Here is a 15,905-nt window from a genome sequence, read left to right as displayed (position 1 = left end):
ATGTAACTGTTGCTTTCAGTAAAATGTATTTTACCTTGTTTCTATGGAATATGGATTCATGGTTATACCCATTCTTAAATTAGAACATAAATTGATTAGTGAAAATAATCCATTTTGATCTTTCACATATTAAATTCAATTCAAAAATCCTAAAAAAGGTTCCTAGTGAAAGAAATAGGGGTGCAAACGAATCGAGCCCACAGAGCTCGAGCTCAGTTCGTTTCAAGCTTTATTTTCAAAGCTCGAACTCGGCTCATTTACTATCCATCAATTATTTTTTCTATTATAATTTTATATATAAAATAATATATATTATTTATTTAGTTATTTTTATAATTTTTTTCATAACATTCTATATATTAATTAATATTTATTAAATATATATTTTAAAAAATTATATAAATGAGAGGCTCGTTTAGGCTCACGAGCCGGCTCGAGCTCGATTAGTGAAGCTTAGGCTCGGGCTCGTTTGTTAAACGAGCTTACTTTTAGACTCGAGCTCGGACTCGGGCTCGATTAAGCTCGGCTCAATCGAGTTTTTTAACGAACCGATCTCGAGTCGCTCGTGAACAACTCGGCTCATGTGCACCCCTAGTCGGTATGTCTGTTTTAAAAATCCTGTAAGCCAATAAAATCAAGCTATATGCTAGCAATTTGTTTAGTTAGACCATTTTCAAACCCTTCCGACCGTTATTTAAAAAAATAGAAAAAGACAATTTTTTTTTTAAAAATTGATGGCACATATGTTAAGGTGGCAACAAGTAACAATGGTATTGGTTAGTGGAGACTGATCGGCTATGTACTCTGGCCACCACGAGTAGAGGCGAGATCTAAACCTAAATGGACCAAAAACACCAACAATTTATACTCCACTACCCATCTCCATTATATTAAAAACTAATTCTTATATTTAAAAGCTCGATTTCCGATAGGACCCATCATTTTCCAAGAGTTTGTGGAGAAGAAGAAATAATGAGGTCGGACGGGATATAAACGAAACTGTGAGGACGACCGTTTATTGGTCAAGATTGTGAGGACACCCCGTTATTGTTCAAGATGATGAGGATGACACAATTTTGTTAAGGATAGTAAGAACAGACCGTTTATTGTTCAAGATTTTGAGAACCACCCGTTTACTAGTGGACATTTAAAGATTTTTGAATTCCGTGAACATTCTTACAAATGGTAAGGGTCAAAATCGAAATGTAATTTTCCCAATTGAATATCTATAATGAATTTGTAAAATTTAATATGAATATTTTTCTAGAGGTGTGAAACAGACACCCCACCACATCCCAGTAGGTAAACCATAAACAGTTGTATTATTATATATCTATTTGCACATGCAATTTATTCCATTCCAATCAAACATTTATTCTCTACTGAGTATGGCAGGCAACATGGCTGTGTAGTAGCGTGTACACACACCCACTGTTTACCTAGATAATTCTAAGAGTTGGCCAAATAAATCATCTTGCTTGTCTGCACAACAAACAATTTCTGTAATTTCTAGGACCAGACCAGCGTTACACTAACCACCCATCACGTTACATTCCAATATTTATTATTTTTTAGACTGATGAATCCAGACGTCACTCAATTATTATGTTTTCTACAATAATAAATAAATAATAAACCCAACTACATATACCAAGTCATAATCATATCTTTTATTTAGCAAACTAAAACCAAATAAGTATCTAGCATGAAAATCATATTAGGCATCAAGTCACAACATGTTTTCTAACACAAACCAGGAAGTTAAAAACCGTCTTAACAGAAGTCAAATGCAATGAAACGAAACGCAAAGTTACCACTACGCAAATAGGGCCTGTCTGGTAGTTTGAAGAGTCGACTCCATGTTCACCACTTTGCAGACCTGTATTCTATTTTCTGCAACAAAGGAAGCATATTACATTAACGTAGTCTGAAACATAACAATGTACAACAGTTCAGTTGAAGAAAGTTAATAGTAGTCCTTTTTATACCTTTTATCACCATGGTTGCATGCATCCAATGGAATTGTCAGCCTTCTAGCTTTCCTTACAAATTCACTGGACCAAGGCTAAACATAAATAAATAAGCTACACACAATGAATTACCAGACTAAATACCTGAATGGTTCATCACCGACTCGTTTCACATCACCTGCTGAATCTTTATACATCACACGACTTGAATCATCAATTCCAAACAAGTTTGCAAGTGTTCCCTTAAGTTGTTCATAAGACTCCAGAACAGAAAGATCAAGAGTTCTCCCAACATCTTCTGATTCCAAAAACACTTTGCAGTGACCCGCGTCGGTTTGATTTGCATTCACATCACTAGATATCTGCTGGTCAATGTGTATCGGCTGACCAAATAGTAGAAACATCGCTCTCTTCACTTTCTCATCACCTTTCTCCAACTTAGAACTAGAAATTCCCATGGTAAGCAAGCATGACACGTCATCATCATCATTGCCATTACCATTGCCATCATTCGCGTGTGGATCAAGGTGGTTGAGATTGGAAGAGAAAAGACCCAACTGAAGTTTGTTGGTGGTAAGATTGAGATCCAAAAATGGGATCCCGAATCGAGCATGCCTGGCTCCCTGAATGCTTGAGAAAGAATTAAGGGGATTGTCCGAAAAAGGGGTAAACGGGTAGTTAACATGGGCCCGCGACTGAGGAAAATCTGGCGGTTGTGGTAATCTTAACTTCTTCCTTTGTGGAGAGAAGGGTGAAAGATGAGTTAGTGGCATACTTGACACCACTTCAACCAACCATGGACTTGCTCTTTTCACATTTTGCAATAAATCTGGTTCATCCCAAGTAACCTGCATCACGGTCAAAAAGTCAAGAAACTGACATGTTGGCATGTTACATATCATTATAACTAAAATGATACCTGTAGAATTCGCCATGGAGAATTAGGCCAGTGAAAAGGATCAACAACTTCAACAGAAGATACAGTTCCAATGAACCAGCTTACACGTGATGAATCCTCTGTTTCAAAGGGCATTTTGAACCTCATTCCAGCACACCATTGTCTGCTTAATGAAGCGGTCAAAGAAGAAGCTTTCACACAGAATTCTGGAACATTTGCACGCGGATAGTAAGCAACATCGAACGGCTGACCATTGGCTGCAAGTGATGCAGCTTCAATAACATCTTCGGGTTTCACTTTCACCCTTCCACTACACACATTTCTTATCAAGTTTCCAGAATACGAATAATTCCAACCAGATTGGGAATCAGTATCACTGATCCCACCTCTCCTAGCCCGTCGAATTCCAACACAAAGATCTCCATTCTCGGCCCTCACAAACACAATGGAATCCCCTGCAACAAGCTTTTTCTGGTTCACGAAAGTACTCCACCCGGTGGTCAAAAGATGCCTTCTAGGAGTCCCCCTATATATATGCCTAAACTTCCAAATCTCCCCATGAACATCCTTAGCCACCACAGTCTGAACCGGAGGCTCAACCAAATAATCCAAACGAGGAAATATCGTCTCCGCACAATACCGAGGTACAGAAAACCCTCCACCATTGTTGGCATCAGACTGCGTCAAAGTTTTCGCAAACGACGAGGGTTTATCCGACGAACCAGTCCCCGCAACCACCAACGCCCCGTCCTCAACATCACTACCGTAACCGACATCACCGTTTCCCAACGGAACCAACCTAAGTTTCGCATAAACCAAATCCGTATCCAAATCCGCTTCAAACTTAACATCAACCACCCTACAAAGAACAAACGGCGGAACCCTAGGTATTCTACTAAAATCTACATCACCAAGCGCGTGCTCAGCATGACCTTGAGGGAAATAGTAGACATTCGAATTCGGTAACGGCATTTGAACCATCCCGCCCGCACACGCGTGCCATAGCTGAGGGTTTACCCCCTTTTCCACCTCACTCATACTTCCAATTTTGCTTCAAAATCAGTAAAATCAAAGGCTAGTTCCTTAATTAGGTCTGTTGTCTCTATCTCTATAATTACTGTGTGAAATCAAATTTAGGCAAATTCAGACAGATGATTCAAATAACCGTACACAATTGAATGCAAATAAACTAAATAAAATAAAATAAGAGAAGAATAATCAATAATCGATAATGATAGAGAATACTAGTAGAGACACACGCGAGAGTTATTGCAGAGAGATATATAATAAAATGAGTACGTAGCGCATGCTTGAGAGTAGAGTACAGAATATTATTAAGTTGGAAACAAACCCTAAGTACAAATGAAATTAAAAGGAAGTGTGTGAGTGTGAGTGTAGTACCTGATCCATTAGTTAACAAACAAACAAACAAACAAACGGATCTGCAACAAATCTGTTATGAAGCGGCTGTATTAACAACAACAATTAACGGCTGGATCGGTTGGAAATAGTGAGAGTGAAATGAAGGTAGAGTTAATATAAAGGAGAGGAAGAAGAAGAAGAAGAAGAAGAAGAAGAGTGGTGAGCCATGGCAGCGGCAGAAGAAGCAGCAGTACCTACAAGGCTACAATACAATACAAACACATACACACACACACTCTCTCTCTCACTCAAACATACACTGGCCTACACACACATACTCTCTTTTATTCAAAACGGTTTGGGACTAGGAACCGGAACCGGTTCCTATATTCAAAACCCTCTTTTAAACCGGTTCCAGGCTCGAACCGGTTAGGGAACCGAATCGGTTCTCCCACCCTCGGACCCCTAACCTATCTAACCGGTTCTTACCGGTTCCTAACCCGGTTCCTGTACCGTAACCGGTTCCAACCGGTTACAGTGTAAATTTTTTTTTTTTTCGTTTTTCGTTTGCGATTCGTAGTTTCCCTCAACATGATCAACCCAACTCTATATATGCAATTAGTACCTCTTTGGCCTTCTTCCACAATTTTAAACAATAACGTTTAAGAGTATGACGACTTACGTGAGTGTATTGTGGTTGAATCATGGCGGTTAAGCGAGGGTTGTCGAAGTGGCTAAACGGCAAAGCTTCTTGAATCACAAACTTCGCCATGCGATCTTGAACTCGATCAATTTGGTATGTAAATATTCCGCCTTCACTATCCATTTGCATTTGTTGCGAATCGACGTTTTTCAACGCCTTGCAATACGGTTTTTCGATGTGTTTCTTCAAATTTGAATTCGAAAGTTGGTTTAAATAAATCCCACAAAACTTGCACCGAGCCTTCAATGAATGGTCACTCAATTCAACCAAATCCCAATTGCACCAAATCTCTTGATTACGATTATGAGGTACAATACGAACGAAACTTGGTTCGGCGTTGGAACCTTGACCAACCGATGATTGTGAGGCAGCCATAACAACAAATATGAATATAGAAGAAGAGAAAACAAGATATTAGAGAACTCAAAACGTTGTAATAGCGTTTTTTTGTATTTTTTTGCGTTCGGGTTTGCGTTTTGAGTGTTGTGATGAACCCATGACACCAAATACAGTGGGGTGCTTGGGGGAGCCAAAAAACGGCTATTTTTGACCCCAACGGTCAAAAAACGGCCAAAAAAACGATTTCCAACGGCTATATTCGATCCAACGGCTAGAACCGGTTAGGAACCGGTTCCGGATGGTTCGGTTCCAGAACCGGTTCCGGTTCGGTTCCGGTTCCTACCCGCCCCCACTCAGAAATGCAAGAACCGGTCACGGATCATCGGGTTGAATCAGATAGGGTCCGGTTCCTACAAAAAACGGGTAGAAACCGGTTCGGGTCCACCGGTTCGGTTCCAGGAACCGGTTTCGTTGAACATCTCTACATCCACGTAGCTGTAAACGAGCCGGGCCAAGTCGAGCCAGGGTGTGCTCGAGCTCAAACTTAATTGAGCTCGACTCGTTTTCTTTATCGAGCTGAAAAATCGAGCTCGTCGAGCCGGATTCCTTTAATTTTTAAAATTTTTATTTTATATTTTACAAATTTTGAGATAGAAAAGACAAAACTTATAATTTTACATACATAGTATATGAAAGTTATAAGCTATAGAATTTATAACTTTATATGTTATACCTTTGTTATTTTTCTATAAGGTTTCAGGGATCGAGTGACAAAATATATGTATAATTTATATTTATTTTTTTTATTAATTAACAAAAAGTAAAATCAACCAGATAATGTTATGAAAATTGATAATCTTCGTTAGGACATTTTTGTCATTTTAAATGAACTGTAATTCATTCCTACATGGTAACCAAATAAAACAGTGGAATGTAATGATCCATTTCATTACCATCTTGATTTCATTCCATTGTCTATTTCATTCCTTCGTCCATTTCATTCACCCATTAGGGTTTAATCTAAACGAGTCGATTAAAGACCGAGCCACGAGTCGAGCTGACCCTGGCTTGAGCTCGTCTCATTTAGAAATTGAGCCGAGTCAAGCTGAACTCATTCAGAATCGAGCTATAGCGTTGTTAACCTGACCGGTCATCAACTTCAGGGACACCCATTGCCAGAAGGTTCGTTTTGGTAAAACCTTAGCTCGCATACGACATTTTGTCACAAACAAGACTTGAATAAGTGATCCACTAAATAAAGAATCCATGTTGTGTTAGAGTAGTGCCCTTTTGGTGCATTCCTTGTTAGCATACCATGCCTAAAAGGATGCGTTCAAATAATGTTTTAAATTATATTCTTGGTTTCTTTTAAAAATTACAATATTTTTGTGCAATATTAAATAATAAATTGCGAAGTGTATTTTGTTTGTTAGGTTATCATGTATACTCTCGTGTTGGGCTACGGGGGTCTGATGTGACGTTGAGGATTGTAAGAAACACCATATTCCCTTGGGGTTGCCGCTCATGTTGAAGTCCCTATCGAAATGCCTAGTTTAGTTTTATTATGCAATATCTCATTTAACAGAGAAAACTAATTTACACCTATTAATATTATGTATATAAAAAAATTAAAAAGAAAAGAAGTTGAAGAGTACATGATAACACACATGTTCATGGCTAAAAGTTGAAGAATTGTATGATATTATGGTAACCTATAAGAGCATCAACATTAAAATCTTTATGTCAATGAGTCATTCCTAACCTTATTTGAGGTTTTGGAAATGTGCATGCTCTAACACCATATCTAATAGGGGTATTAATCCTTACAAAGGATTTTTGTCAAGTGTCAACTCAATAGTCCCTTAGTTTTTAACGTCTTTAGATTTATCCTTTATATTTTAAAATTATGCCTAGCCTCCTCCTCCTCCTTTTTTAACGGCAAAACTTTTATAAAAACAAGAATAACAAACATGACCTAACTGATGACCGTCGTTTGAGTCAATCAAAAACTTAATTATTCTAAATAGTTAGAGCAAGTAGGTTATCGTATCACAAGGAGTATTTGGTCAATGTATTCGTGTAACAGATTTCTAATTATGAGGTAACTGAATTTTAGTGCTGATCACCAAGCAATTTTAGTAAATATAAAGAACTAAGCAACGAACAAATAAACGAGTTTCAAACAGTTAACAAAGCAAATCACACCCGAGAATTCAAGTAAGCAACCAACAACATCTCATGCAACCTAACAGATTAATTATTAACAATTAACTGAAAACTGATCAATCAAACAAAACCTTAGACATCAACAATTACTTTACACACGGCACTGGTTATCAAACAGTCCTTGCCAGTGTGACTCAGTTAAGGGTAATTGTATGTTTTATCGTATTCAATCTAACCAAACAGTTATATGACTAATTATCTAGCAACTGGAAACAGATCGTTCAGACCAACGTAAACCTAAACCGACCGAACACACAGACATACTAAACATCAATAATCATATATCAATCATCAATAATAATACACAAGTGTTCTTAATCACATGAGAAAAACTGTAAAATGTTACAAACTATACATCCCGGGTGCGATTCTAGGAGATTAGCCGAGCCTAGACATCATCAAATCTTCGATACGGAGGATATGGATCATGCGGAAGGTCTTGGCACAAGCTATGATGGTCAAAATCGCCTCTATGGACTGCTGGAATCGCCTTTGCTTCGTCAAAACGGAGTTAGGGTTTTCTAAGAGGAAAAATAAGATATAAACCAAAAATCCCATCTGCACCTCCCATCGCGATACGCGATGGGGTCTTCAATGGTCCATCGCGTATCGCGATGGACCAGAAAGTCAAAGCATAATTTTCACCCCATAGCGATACGCGATGGGTCTTCAAGCGAGCCCATCGTGTATCGCAATGGGTCTCCTTGCCAGCAAAATCATTTAACTTCTCGTTTCACGTGCTGGACATCCCGGGTCTTCATTCCGTGCTACAACAGGTCCATATTGAGTACTTTAACGCCCGTTACCTGAAATCCAATAACACACGTATGAAGTATCGATAGTTCTAGAATAAACAGTTAAAACTAAACAATAAACGAACTAAAACATATACAAATTAACCGGCCATCACATCCCCACACTTATCTTTTGCTTGCCTTCAAGCAAAACTCTAAAGCAAACATCGACCTCCATCATAGGTATGTAGATTATCGCCATTAATACTAGTAAGGTTTAAGGTCATACCCAGTTTCCCAAACTGACACTGTTTTTAGATTGACATCTCACAAATACGGTTAAATGCTATAATAAAAACAATAGAGCCGCCCAGACAGGTGTACTTTGTTTCTGGTTAAGGCACACATGCTCATACCACTCGTAATATAACGTATCTCCTCTCGGTTTAATATATGGACTAGCAAAAAATGTGCCAGTATCACTCAGCTCTCAATATCACTCATAAGTACATATAAATCCATCAAGCTGCTTTGGCACAAATGCAAATCAAGAGATCATTAAAAGGGTTGTAACGGGGCCAGGTGTAAGGGTATGGAAGGGAAATATTTAAGTAGCTCAAACGATTCGACCCGGCTTATTACAAAACATCTAAATAAACGAAACTAATGTACAAATAACTGACTGATTATATACATCTAAATAAACAAACTATCAACATACTGATTTCACAATTTTTTTTTACTTAAACGAACTTCAACGAACTACAGAATACATAACTGAATATAAACAGACATCTTTTGTCTTTTTCTCAATTTTTTTAAGCATAATAACGTGATGCTTAACAATGGAACAAATACAAGAACAATTACCGTTACAAATAAACCTAGTAAGCCGGATCGTCTCGTAACATAATGTCGGGGTTAAACAAACGAAAAATAAGTCCAAGAAATGTTTTCTAAGGGACCCAACCCCCCACCCCTCACATTACCCACGCTCATATGTATAATGTATGAGGCCCAACCCCCCAATACCCACACTCTCGCTCATCCAGACGAGGCTTAACCTAATTGCCTCTATCACTTTTGCATTTTGACAACTACGATCCCGTAATCCATGAACATCAGTGAAAACACTCAAATGACATGTGTGTACTATATATTATATGTGTATTATATATATTTGGGTCAACTCACACACGTACCGGAGGAATAGGGTTGACGATATAAACATGTGTACCTGTCCCCATGACTCGTTATCCCCGCCTAAACGACCCCATTTTCAACTTCTCGTAATAAAAACATTTGTGAGCAAGACTAATGAGACGCTGGAAAACCAACCATGACCAGAAACCTATGACTTGGCATTAATGGCAATAATTAACAGTTAACAATTTTGGTTTCTGAACACTCTTCGAGGTACTATCGGGCCAAATTTTTTCAAAATTTCCCCCATCCCCACATTTGAGGTTTACATTGTCCTCAATGTAAGAACACTTAACATTGTCCTCAAAGTTAACAAAAATGATAAAACGATTAATGAACATTTGAGGGACGGGGTTGAAATTGAGTTTTTGATTATTAAGCAATTTTAAAATTTCGGGGCTCATGTGTGGCGGTTCTACTAATAATTATACAATTACACTTTTAACATTTTAAAGTAATAAAAACAAAATAAATTATGAAACTGAAATCACCTGATATCAACGTGACTGGAGAAGGACCGGTCGGCTCGTGAACTCTCATAACACTCGTATACTCTCGTCTCATCCAATTACCAAACTGACAATCGAACCTGCAAAATCTTGAGATGTGTAGAAGCAAGCTTCTCACAAGTGTAAGACATAGGTCTTTTAAGAGTTATGAAAATGAATATTTATTAATTTTATTAAAACGGTTACTGAGCCAAATTAAGTCGTTTCATAAGAAATTCTGTTAAGTTAGTAAAAAAAACGTTAAAAGACCTAACTCACTTTCGTAGGAATCACGATTGCATTTAGCGTATGCAACAAGCCCTGTAAACCTCCCGGTAGCCCGGGAGGACGAGTGGGGTCTCGTGAGGGTTTATAGTGAACGACACCTATAAAGTTCGATTACAACAAAATATACAAATAAAATCAAACACAGTAGCAATCAAAAGATATATGAACATATAAGTCCAACCAGTTACCCAAACATGATTCCCCAAAATATAATATAATATAATACAGACTATGATACTAATAAAAACAAACTAAAGTGAAAAAGGGTAACCAAAAAGCTACTGTACTGGCGGATCATCAGCTGCCTCATCCTGCGGATCTACAGGCTGCTCCTCTGTAATGGTCAATGACTGTGGGAGCGGTACCTTCGAAGAAACAAACAATAACTGAAAGTAGTCATCATGGCGGGCCAAGGTCTCTAAAATCTGCTGCTGTTGCTGCTGATAAATCATAGCCAATGTGACTGGCTGCTACGGCTGTGAAGATGATGATGCCTGTCGGAGTGCATGCTGCTGCTACGGCAGCTCAATGCGCGGGACCCGAATATGCTGACGATGTGTCGGAATCCCCTGCTGCATGGCCACGCCAGCTGCAGTATCCTCTGGTGGTGGTACCTGTGGTCCCTGTCGGACTGGGATGAGTGCCGGTGGATCGTCATAAGTACATATCCCGATCCTCTGAGTATCTGCCAACTGAAACGGCTCGGTAGCCGGGCCCGTAGTGAAGTAATCTCTCGGATATCTATCAAATACGCCCAATGTCTCTGCAATCCTGGTAATATACGGCCCCAGTGCTAACTGGGCCGATGCACCATGTATACTCCGGACTCGTGCAAACGATGTAAGGAGCATCATCGCAATGTTGGCCTCCCTGCTGTTAATCATGGAAAGGAGGCACAACAAATCAAAGTTGCTACACTTATCGCGGCCCGAATGACGGCCAGCGATAGTGTAAGTAACGATGCGGTGTAAGTATCGGTGGACGGGGTTTCTGATAGCATATGCCACCACAGAACTCGAATGAGCCCCGTCCGCGATCTGCCCCCAAAACTGAGCCAGATCAGGCTCAATGAGCCAAAACGGTCGACCCTGCTGCTGATGTGTCGTATAACCGCGAAAGCTCTGTAAAAACGCGGGAGCCTGAACATCCTCTCGCGTGTAGAAGCTCGTCGCCACAGAGAAATCAGGGACCGACATCTCATACACATGTCGTCCGAGTGAGAACGACACGGCATGCGGCTCGTCGAAATCGGGAGCGGTGTATGAGAATGTCGAGTAAAACTCGCGTGTGAGCTCAACATATGAAATCGAGTCACACTGTAGTACTGTCCGCCACCGAGCCGACATCAATCCCTGGAGTGTGGTATCTGCCTCCAGAGTACCCAATAAATCCCAATCAAGCGTCCTCATATGCATAATCTGCATACCTCTCATCCGCGTGTACATGGTGTACTCCTCGGACGGATAAGAAAATCTAAGCACCTGATGAGGAGTGCGGTGTCCATCGCCCACGATATCTGCTCGCTCAACGCCCTCGATAATCGGCACCTCATCACCATCGTAACGTATGGTGCGGGGTCCAGTCCTCTGTCTCTTGCGCCTCGAAGACGCTGATGCTCCAGACATATCTGTAAAATCAAACAAGTAACATATCTGTAAAATCAAACAAGTAAGTTAGATATGTCAACGGTCAATGTGGTGACAACCGTATAGCATTTCGGTCGCGGCTGTCCCACATAATTAAATAATATTATAATATTAACAAAATAATAAAAATAAAAATAAATAAAGACGAAAAATTCGGGGACACCCTATGCATAATTCTAAAAACCAGATTAACCCGCCCGAATGGAGATCGAGTACGGGCGGGTAATCAATTAACAATTCAAACTCTAACGGTATCCCCGAGATTCGATTAACAAAACACAACCAAACAAAACAAAAGACAAACTAACAGACTTGACACAAACTGACCAACAGTCTCGAAAAACGTGCAAAACAAACAACAATATGTGGAGTTGGGTTTTGAAATATTAATAAAATATTTTAAAAATACGTTCACATAAATCGTTTAATATCGAACAAACACTATCATTAGTTTCATAATAAAATAATGATTTTTTAACTGTGAACATCAAAACCCGACTCGTCACATTGAACAATCCCGATTAGTCAACCGAATAACCAACCCGATCAGCCCGTAAATCACAAATCCGAAGCAACTATCAATAACCCCAACTAATGTCCCGACATACCCGATAAACCTAACAAATCTAGCATCCCGACTATCCAACCCACTTATAACCCGACAACCATAAGGATACCAAAATCAAATAAGAATATTAAATCAACATACCTTGTCGTCGGTTAACTGAGGAATAATAATAACAGTGAGCGGCGTGTGGTGGTGGATAGACGGCAGTGTGTTGGTGACAGTGTGTGGTGGGGTTGGTGGTGTGTGGTGATAGTGGTGGTGTGGTGGGGTAGCGGCGGTCGTCAGAGATGGGAGGGGGAAACGGCAGTGGTGGTAGTATTTGATCGGATAGAAGAATAAAAGAAGAAGACGACATTTAAATATAACTGAATCGGGTCGAAGCCGACCCATCGCGATACGCGATGGGTCACGTTGGAGAACATCGCGATACGCTGCCCAAATAGGTTTCAATTAGGGTTTGACCCCATCGCGTATCGCGATTGGGTGTTTTGTGGCGCCATCGCGTATCGCGATGACGTCGTCTGTCAGGTGTGTCACCCTCCCATCGCTATACGCGATGGAGGCAATAAGAATCCCATCGCGTAGCGCGATGGGTTCTCTGACAGACACAAAAAATTTAAAAAAAAATTTCAGCTTTTTGGCATCCCGACATCACCCCTAGACACGTGCAAAACTCAAAATACTGTTACATACCTGGAATACGTGTGCATAATCAATGCTTACCGAACTTCTCTATTTTCTAAATCTTCAACGAACTTCCCCACACTTGGCGTTTACTGCACAAAACTCGAGACGACACTAAGTACAAGACTCAAAAAATAAAAACAAACTGGAAAGACACTTACCGACCTCGGGTTGCCTCCCGTAAGCGCTGAATTTAAAGTCTACAGCTCGACAATGCCTCGAACTCAGTTATCTTCATAAACCGGTGAAGTTACAATAAAATTCACCGATTCCTCATCCAGCTCGTGTATGTCCTTCATCTCCAAATATGGCTTCAGTCTATAGCCATTTACCACTTGTCTCAAATGATCATCAAAATCTTCAATCTCATACTGACCATGATTCCCGACTCTTACAATCGAGTACGGGCCCGTCCACTTACTTCTTAGCTTGCCCGGGAAGAGTTTCATCCTCGTGTTGTACAACCACACTCGTTGACCAACTTCAAAATTCTTCAACCGGATATTAGCATCATGAACTCTCTTCATCTTTGACTTGTAAGCGGACGTGCAATCGTATGCCTCGTCTCTCAACTCCTCGATCTCGCACAAAGCCAATTTCCTCGATTTACTTGCATCATCATAATCCATATTAACCTGTTTAGTAGCCCAAAACGCTCTTTGTGCAATTTCAACTGGTAAATGGCAATCCTTTCCATACACAAGTCTATAAGGAGTGGTTCCAATTGGCGTTTTATAAGCAGTTCGGTAGGCCCATAGAGCATCAGTCAACTTAGTTGACCAATCTTTTCGGTCCGCCCGAACGGTTTTCTGCAAAATTTGTTTAATTTTCCTATTAGAAACCTCCACTTGTCCACTCGTTTGTGGATGGTAAGGAGTTGCTATTCTGTGATCAACACCGTATCGTTTAAGCAATTTCCCGAATTTAAAATTCTTAAAATGAGATCCCTCATCACTTATGATAGTTCGGGGGACTCCAAATCTCGAAAAAATATTACTTTGAACGAAATTGCAAACGACTGTATGATCGTTTGTCCTAGTGGCTATTGCCTCGACCCATTTAGACACATAATCAACGGCCACTAGGATATACAGATTGCCATGTGAATTAGGAAACAGGCCCATGAAATCGATCCCCCAAACGTCAAAAATATCAACAACAAGGATCAGGTTCAAGGGCATCTCGTCCCTCTTTGAAATACTCCCGAGTTGTTGACACTTCAAACAGTGTGTCGCAAACTCGTGAGCATCCTTAAACAAGGATGGCCAAAAGAAACCACTCGTTAAAACTTTTCGAGCAGTTTTCTGGCCACTAAAATGACCACCACACGCAGACGAATGTGCGTGTTCCAACACCGCTCTGACATCCTCCTCGGGTATGCATCGTCTGATCATCTGATCTGCACCGATTTTAAAACAAATATGGATGGTCCCAAATGTATTGTTTAGCTTGGGACATCAACTGTTTCTTCTTTCTCCTTGGCCAATGCTCTGGTAAATCACCTGCAACTTTAAAATTAACAATATGAGCAAACCAGGGATTTTGTGAAACTGCCAGAATATGCTCATCCGTGAAGGACTCGTTAATGGGCCCATCAGTGTCCCATTTTCCACCATAATTCGGGACAAGTGATATGCAACAACATTTTCACTCCCTTTCTTGTCCTGAATCTCTAGATCAAATTCCTGCAACAGCAAAACCCATCGGATAAGCCTCGGTTTTGCATCCTTTTTATCCATGAGGTACCTGACAGCAGAGTGGTCAGAATATATAATAACTTTACTACCCCAAATATAAGACCGGAATTTATCTAGAGCATATACTACTGCTAGTAACTCCTTCTCGGTTGTGGTATAATTTAATTGAGCATCCGAGAGGGTGTTACTTGCATAGTATATAGCAACAGGTTTCTTGTCAACCCGTTGACCCAAAACAGCCCCGACCGCATAATCACATGCATCACACATTATTTCAAAAGGTAAACTCCAGTCGGGTGATTGCAAGATCGGGGCTTCAACTAATTTCAATTTCAAAATGTCAAAGGACTTAGCACATTCGTCATTAAAGTCAAACGGGGCATCCTTATGCAATAAATTACATAAGGGTTTGGTAATGTCACTAAAACCCTTAATAAACTGTCTATAAAACCCGGCATGCCCCAGGAATGATCTAATGCCTTTAACATTGGTGGGATGAGGTAAAGTGGAAATAACTTGGACCTTAGCCCGGTCCACCTCGATCCCTCGACTCGAAACAACATGGCCCAATACAATTCCCTCTTGGACCATGAAATGGCTCTTTTCCCAACTAAGAACGAAGTTCGTTTCGACACATCTTTTCAAAACTCTTTCGAGTTGGTTTAAACATGACTCGAAAGATGTGCCGAAAATCAAAAAATCATCGATGAAAATTTCCAAAGACTCCCCCACCATATCTGAAAAGATACTCATCATGCACCTCTGAAAGGTGGCGGGGGCGTTACATAACCCGAATGACATTTGCCTAAACGCGAATGTGCCGTATGGGCACGTAAACGTAGTCTTTTCCCGATCTTCAGGATGAATAGCTATCTGGTTATACCCGGAATACCCGTCTAAAAAGCAATAAAAGTTTTGACCAAATAGCTTTTCGACAATTTGATCGATAAACGCAAGCGGAAAATGATCTTTTGATGTTGCCGCATTCAGTTTACGATAATCAATACAAATGAGCCACCCGGTTACCGGCCGGGTGGCGACCTCGTTACCTGAGTCGTCCTTGACGACTTGGATGCCCGCCTTTTTCGGTACTGTCTGT

General features: G+C 40.2%; 1 protein-coding gene across 2 annotated transcripts; it reads right to left on the bottom strand.

The window, feature by feature from the left end:
• Window positions 1–1,688: 1,688 nt before the first annotated feature.
• LOC143609465 (auxin response factor 18-like) lies at window positions 1,689–4,012 on the bottom strand. Of its 2 annotated transcripts, XM_077084215.1 has the most exons (4): window positions 2,890–4,012; window positions 2,115–2,818; window positions 1,989–2,054; window positions 1,690–1,893 (listed from the first exon to the last, which is right to left on the bottom strand). In XM_077084215.1, exons 1-4 carry the CDS (start codon window positions 3,904–3,906, stop codon window positions 1,887–1,889), a joined length of 1,794 nt encoding a protein of 597 aa, XP_076940330.1. In that variant the 5' UTR covers window positions 3,907–4,012; the 3' UTR covers window positions 1,690–1,886. The 2 variants fall into 2 exon arrangements, with proteins under 2 accessions (XP_076940329.1, XP_076940330.1); XM_077084214.1 differs by having other exon boundaries at window positions 1,689–2,054.
• Between the last annotated feature and the right edge of the window lie 11,893 nt (window positions 4,013–15,905).

This window comes from Bidens hawaiensis, unplaced genomic scaffold (genome assembly GCF_021521415.1).
Source record: "Bidens hawaiensis isolate Kalapana, Puna unplaced genomic scaffold, B.hawaiensis_p1.1 tig00419642_1, whole genome shotgun sequence".
NCBI classification, from domain to species: domain Eukaryota; kingdom Viridiplantae; phylum Streptophyta; class Magnoliopsida; order Asterales; family Asteraceae; genus Bidens; species Bidens hawaiensis.
The sequence above is the reverse complement of the archived record's forward strand: the minus strand, read 5'-3'. Positions and strand labels throughout refer to the sequence as shown.

What these genes read in the sequence shown, in the direction of transcription:
- LOC143609465 (XM_077084214.1), bottom strand. Translation starts at nt 3,906, where the DNA reads ATGAGTGAGGTGGAAAAGGGGGTAAACCCTCAGCTATGGCACGCGTGT. An exon ending in CTCCATGGCGAATTCTACAG is followed by an intron (nt 2,819 to 2,889) that starts GTATCATTTTAG and finishes ACCGTGATGCAG; the next exon opens with GTTACTTGGGATGAACCAGA. An exon ending in GTCGGTGATGAACCATTCAG is followed by an intron (nt 2,055 to 2,114) that starts GTATTTAGTCTG and finishes GCCTTGGTCCAG; the next exon opens with TGAATTTGTAAGGAAAGCTA.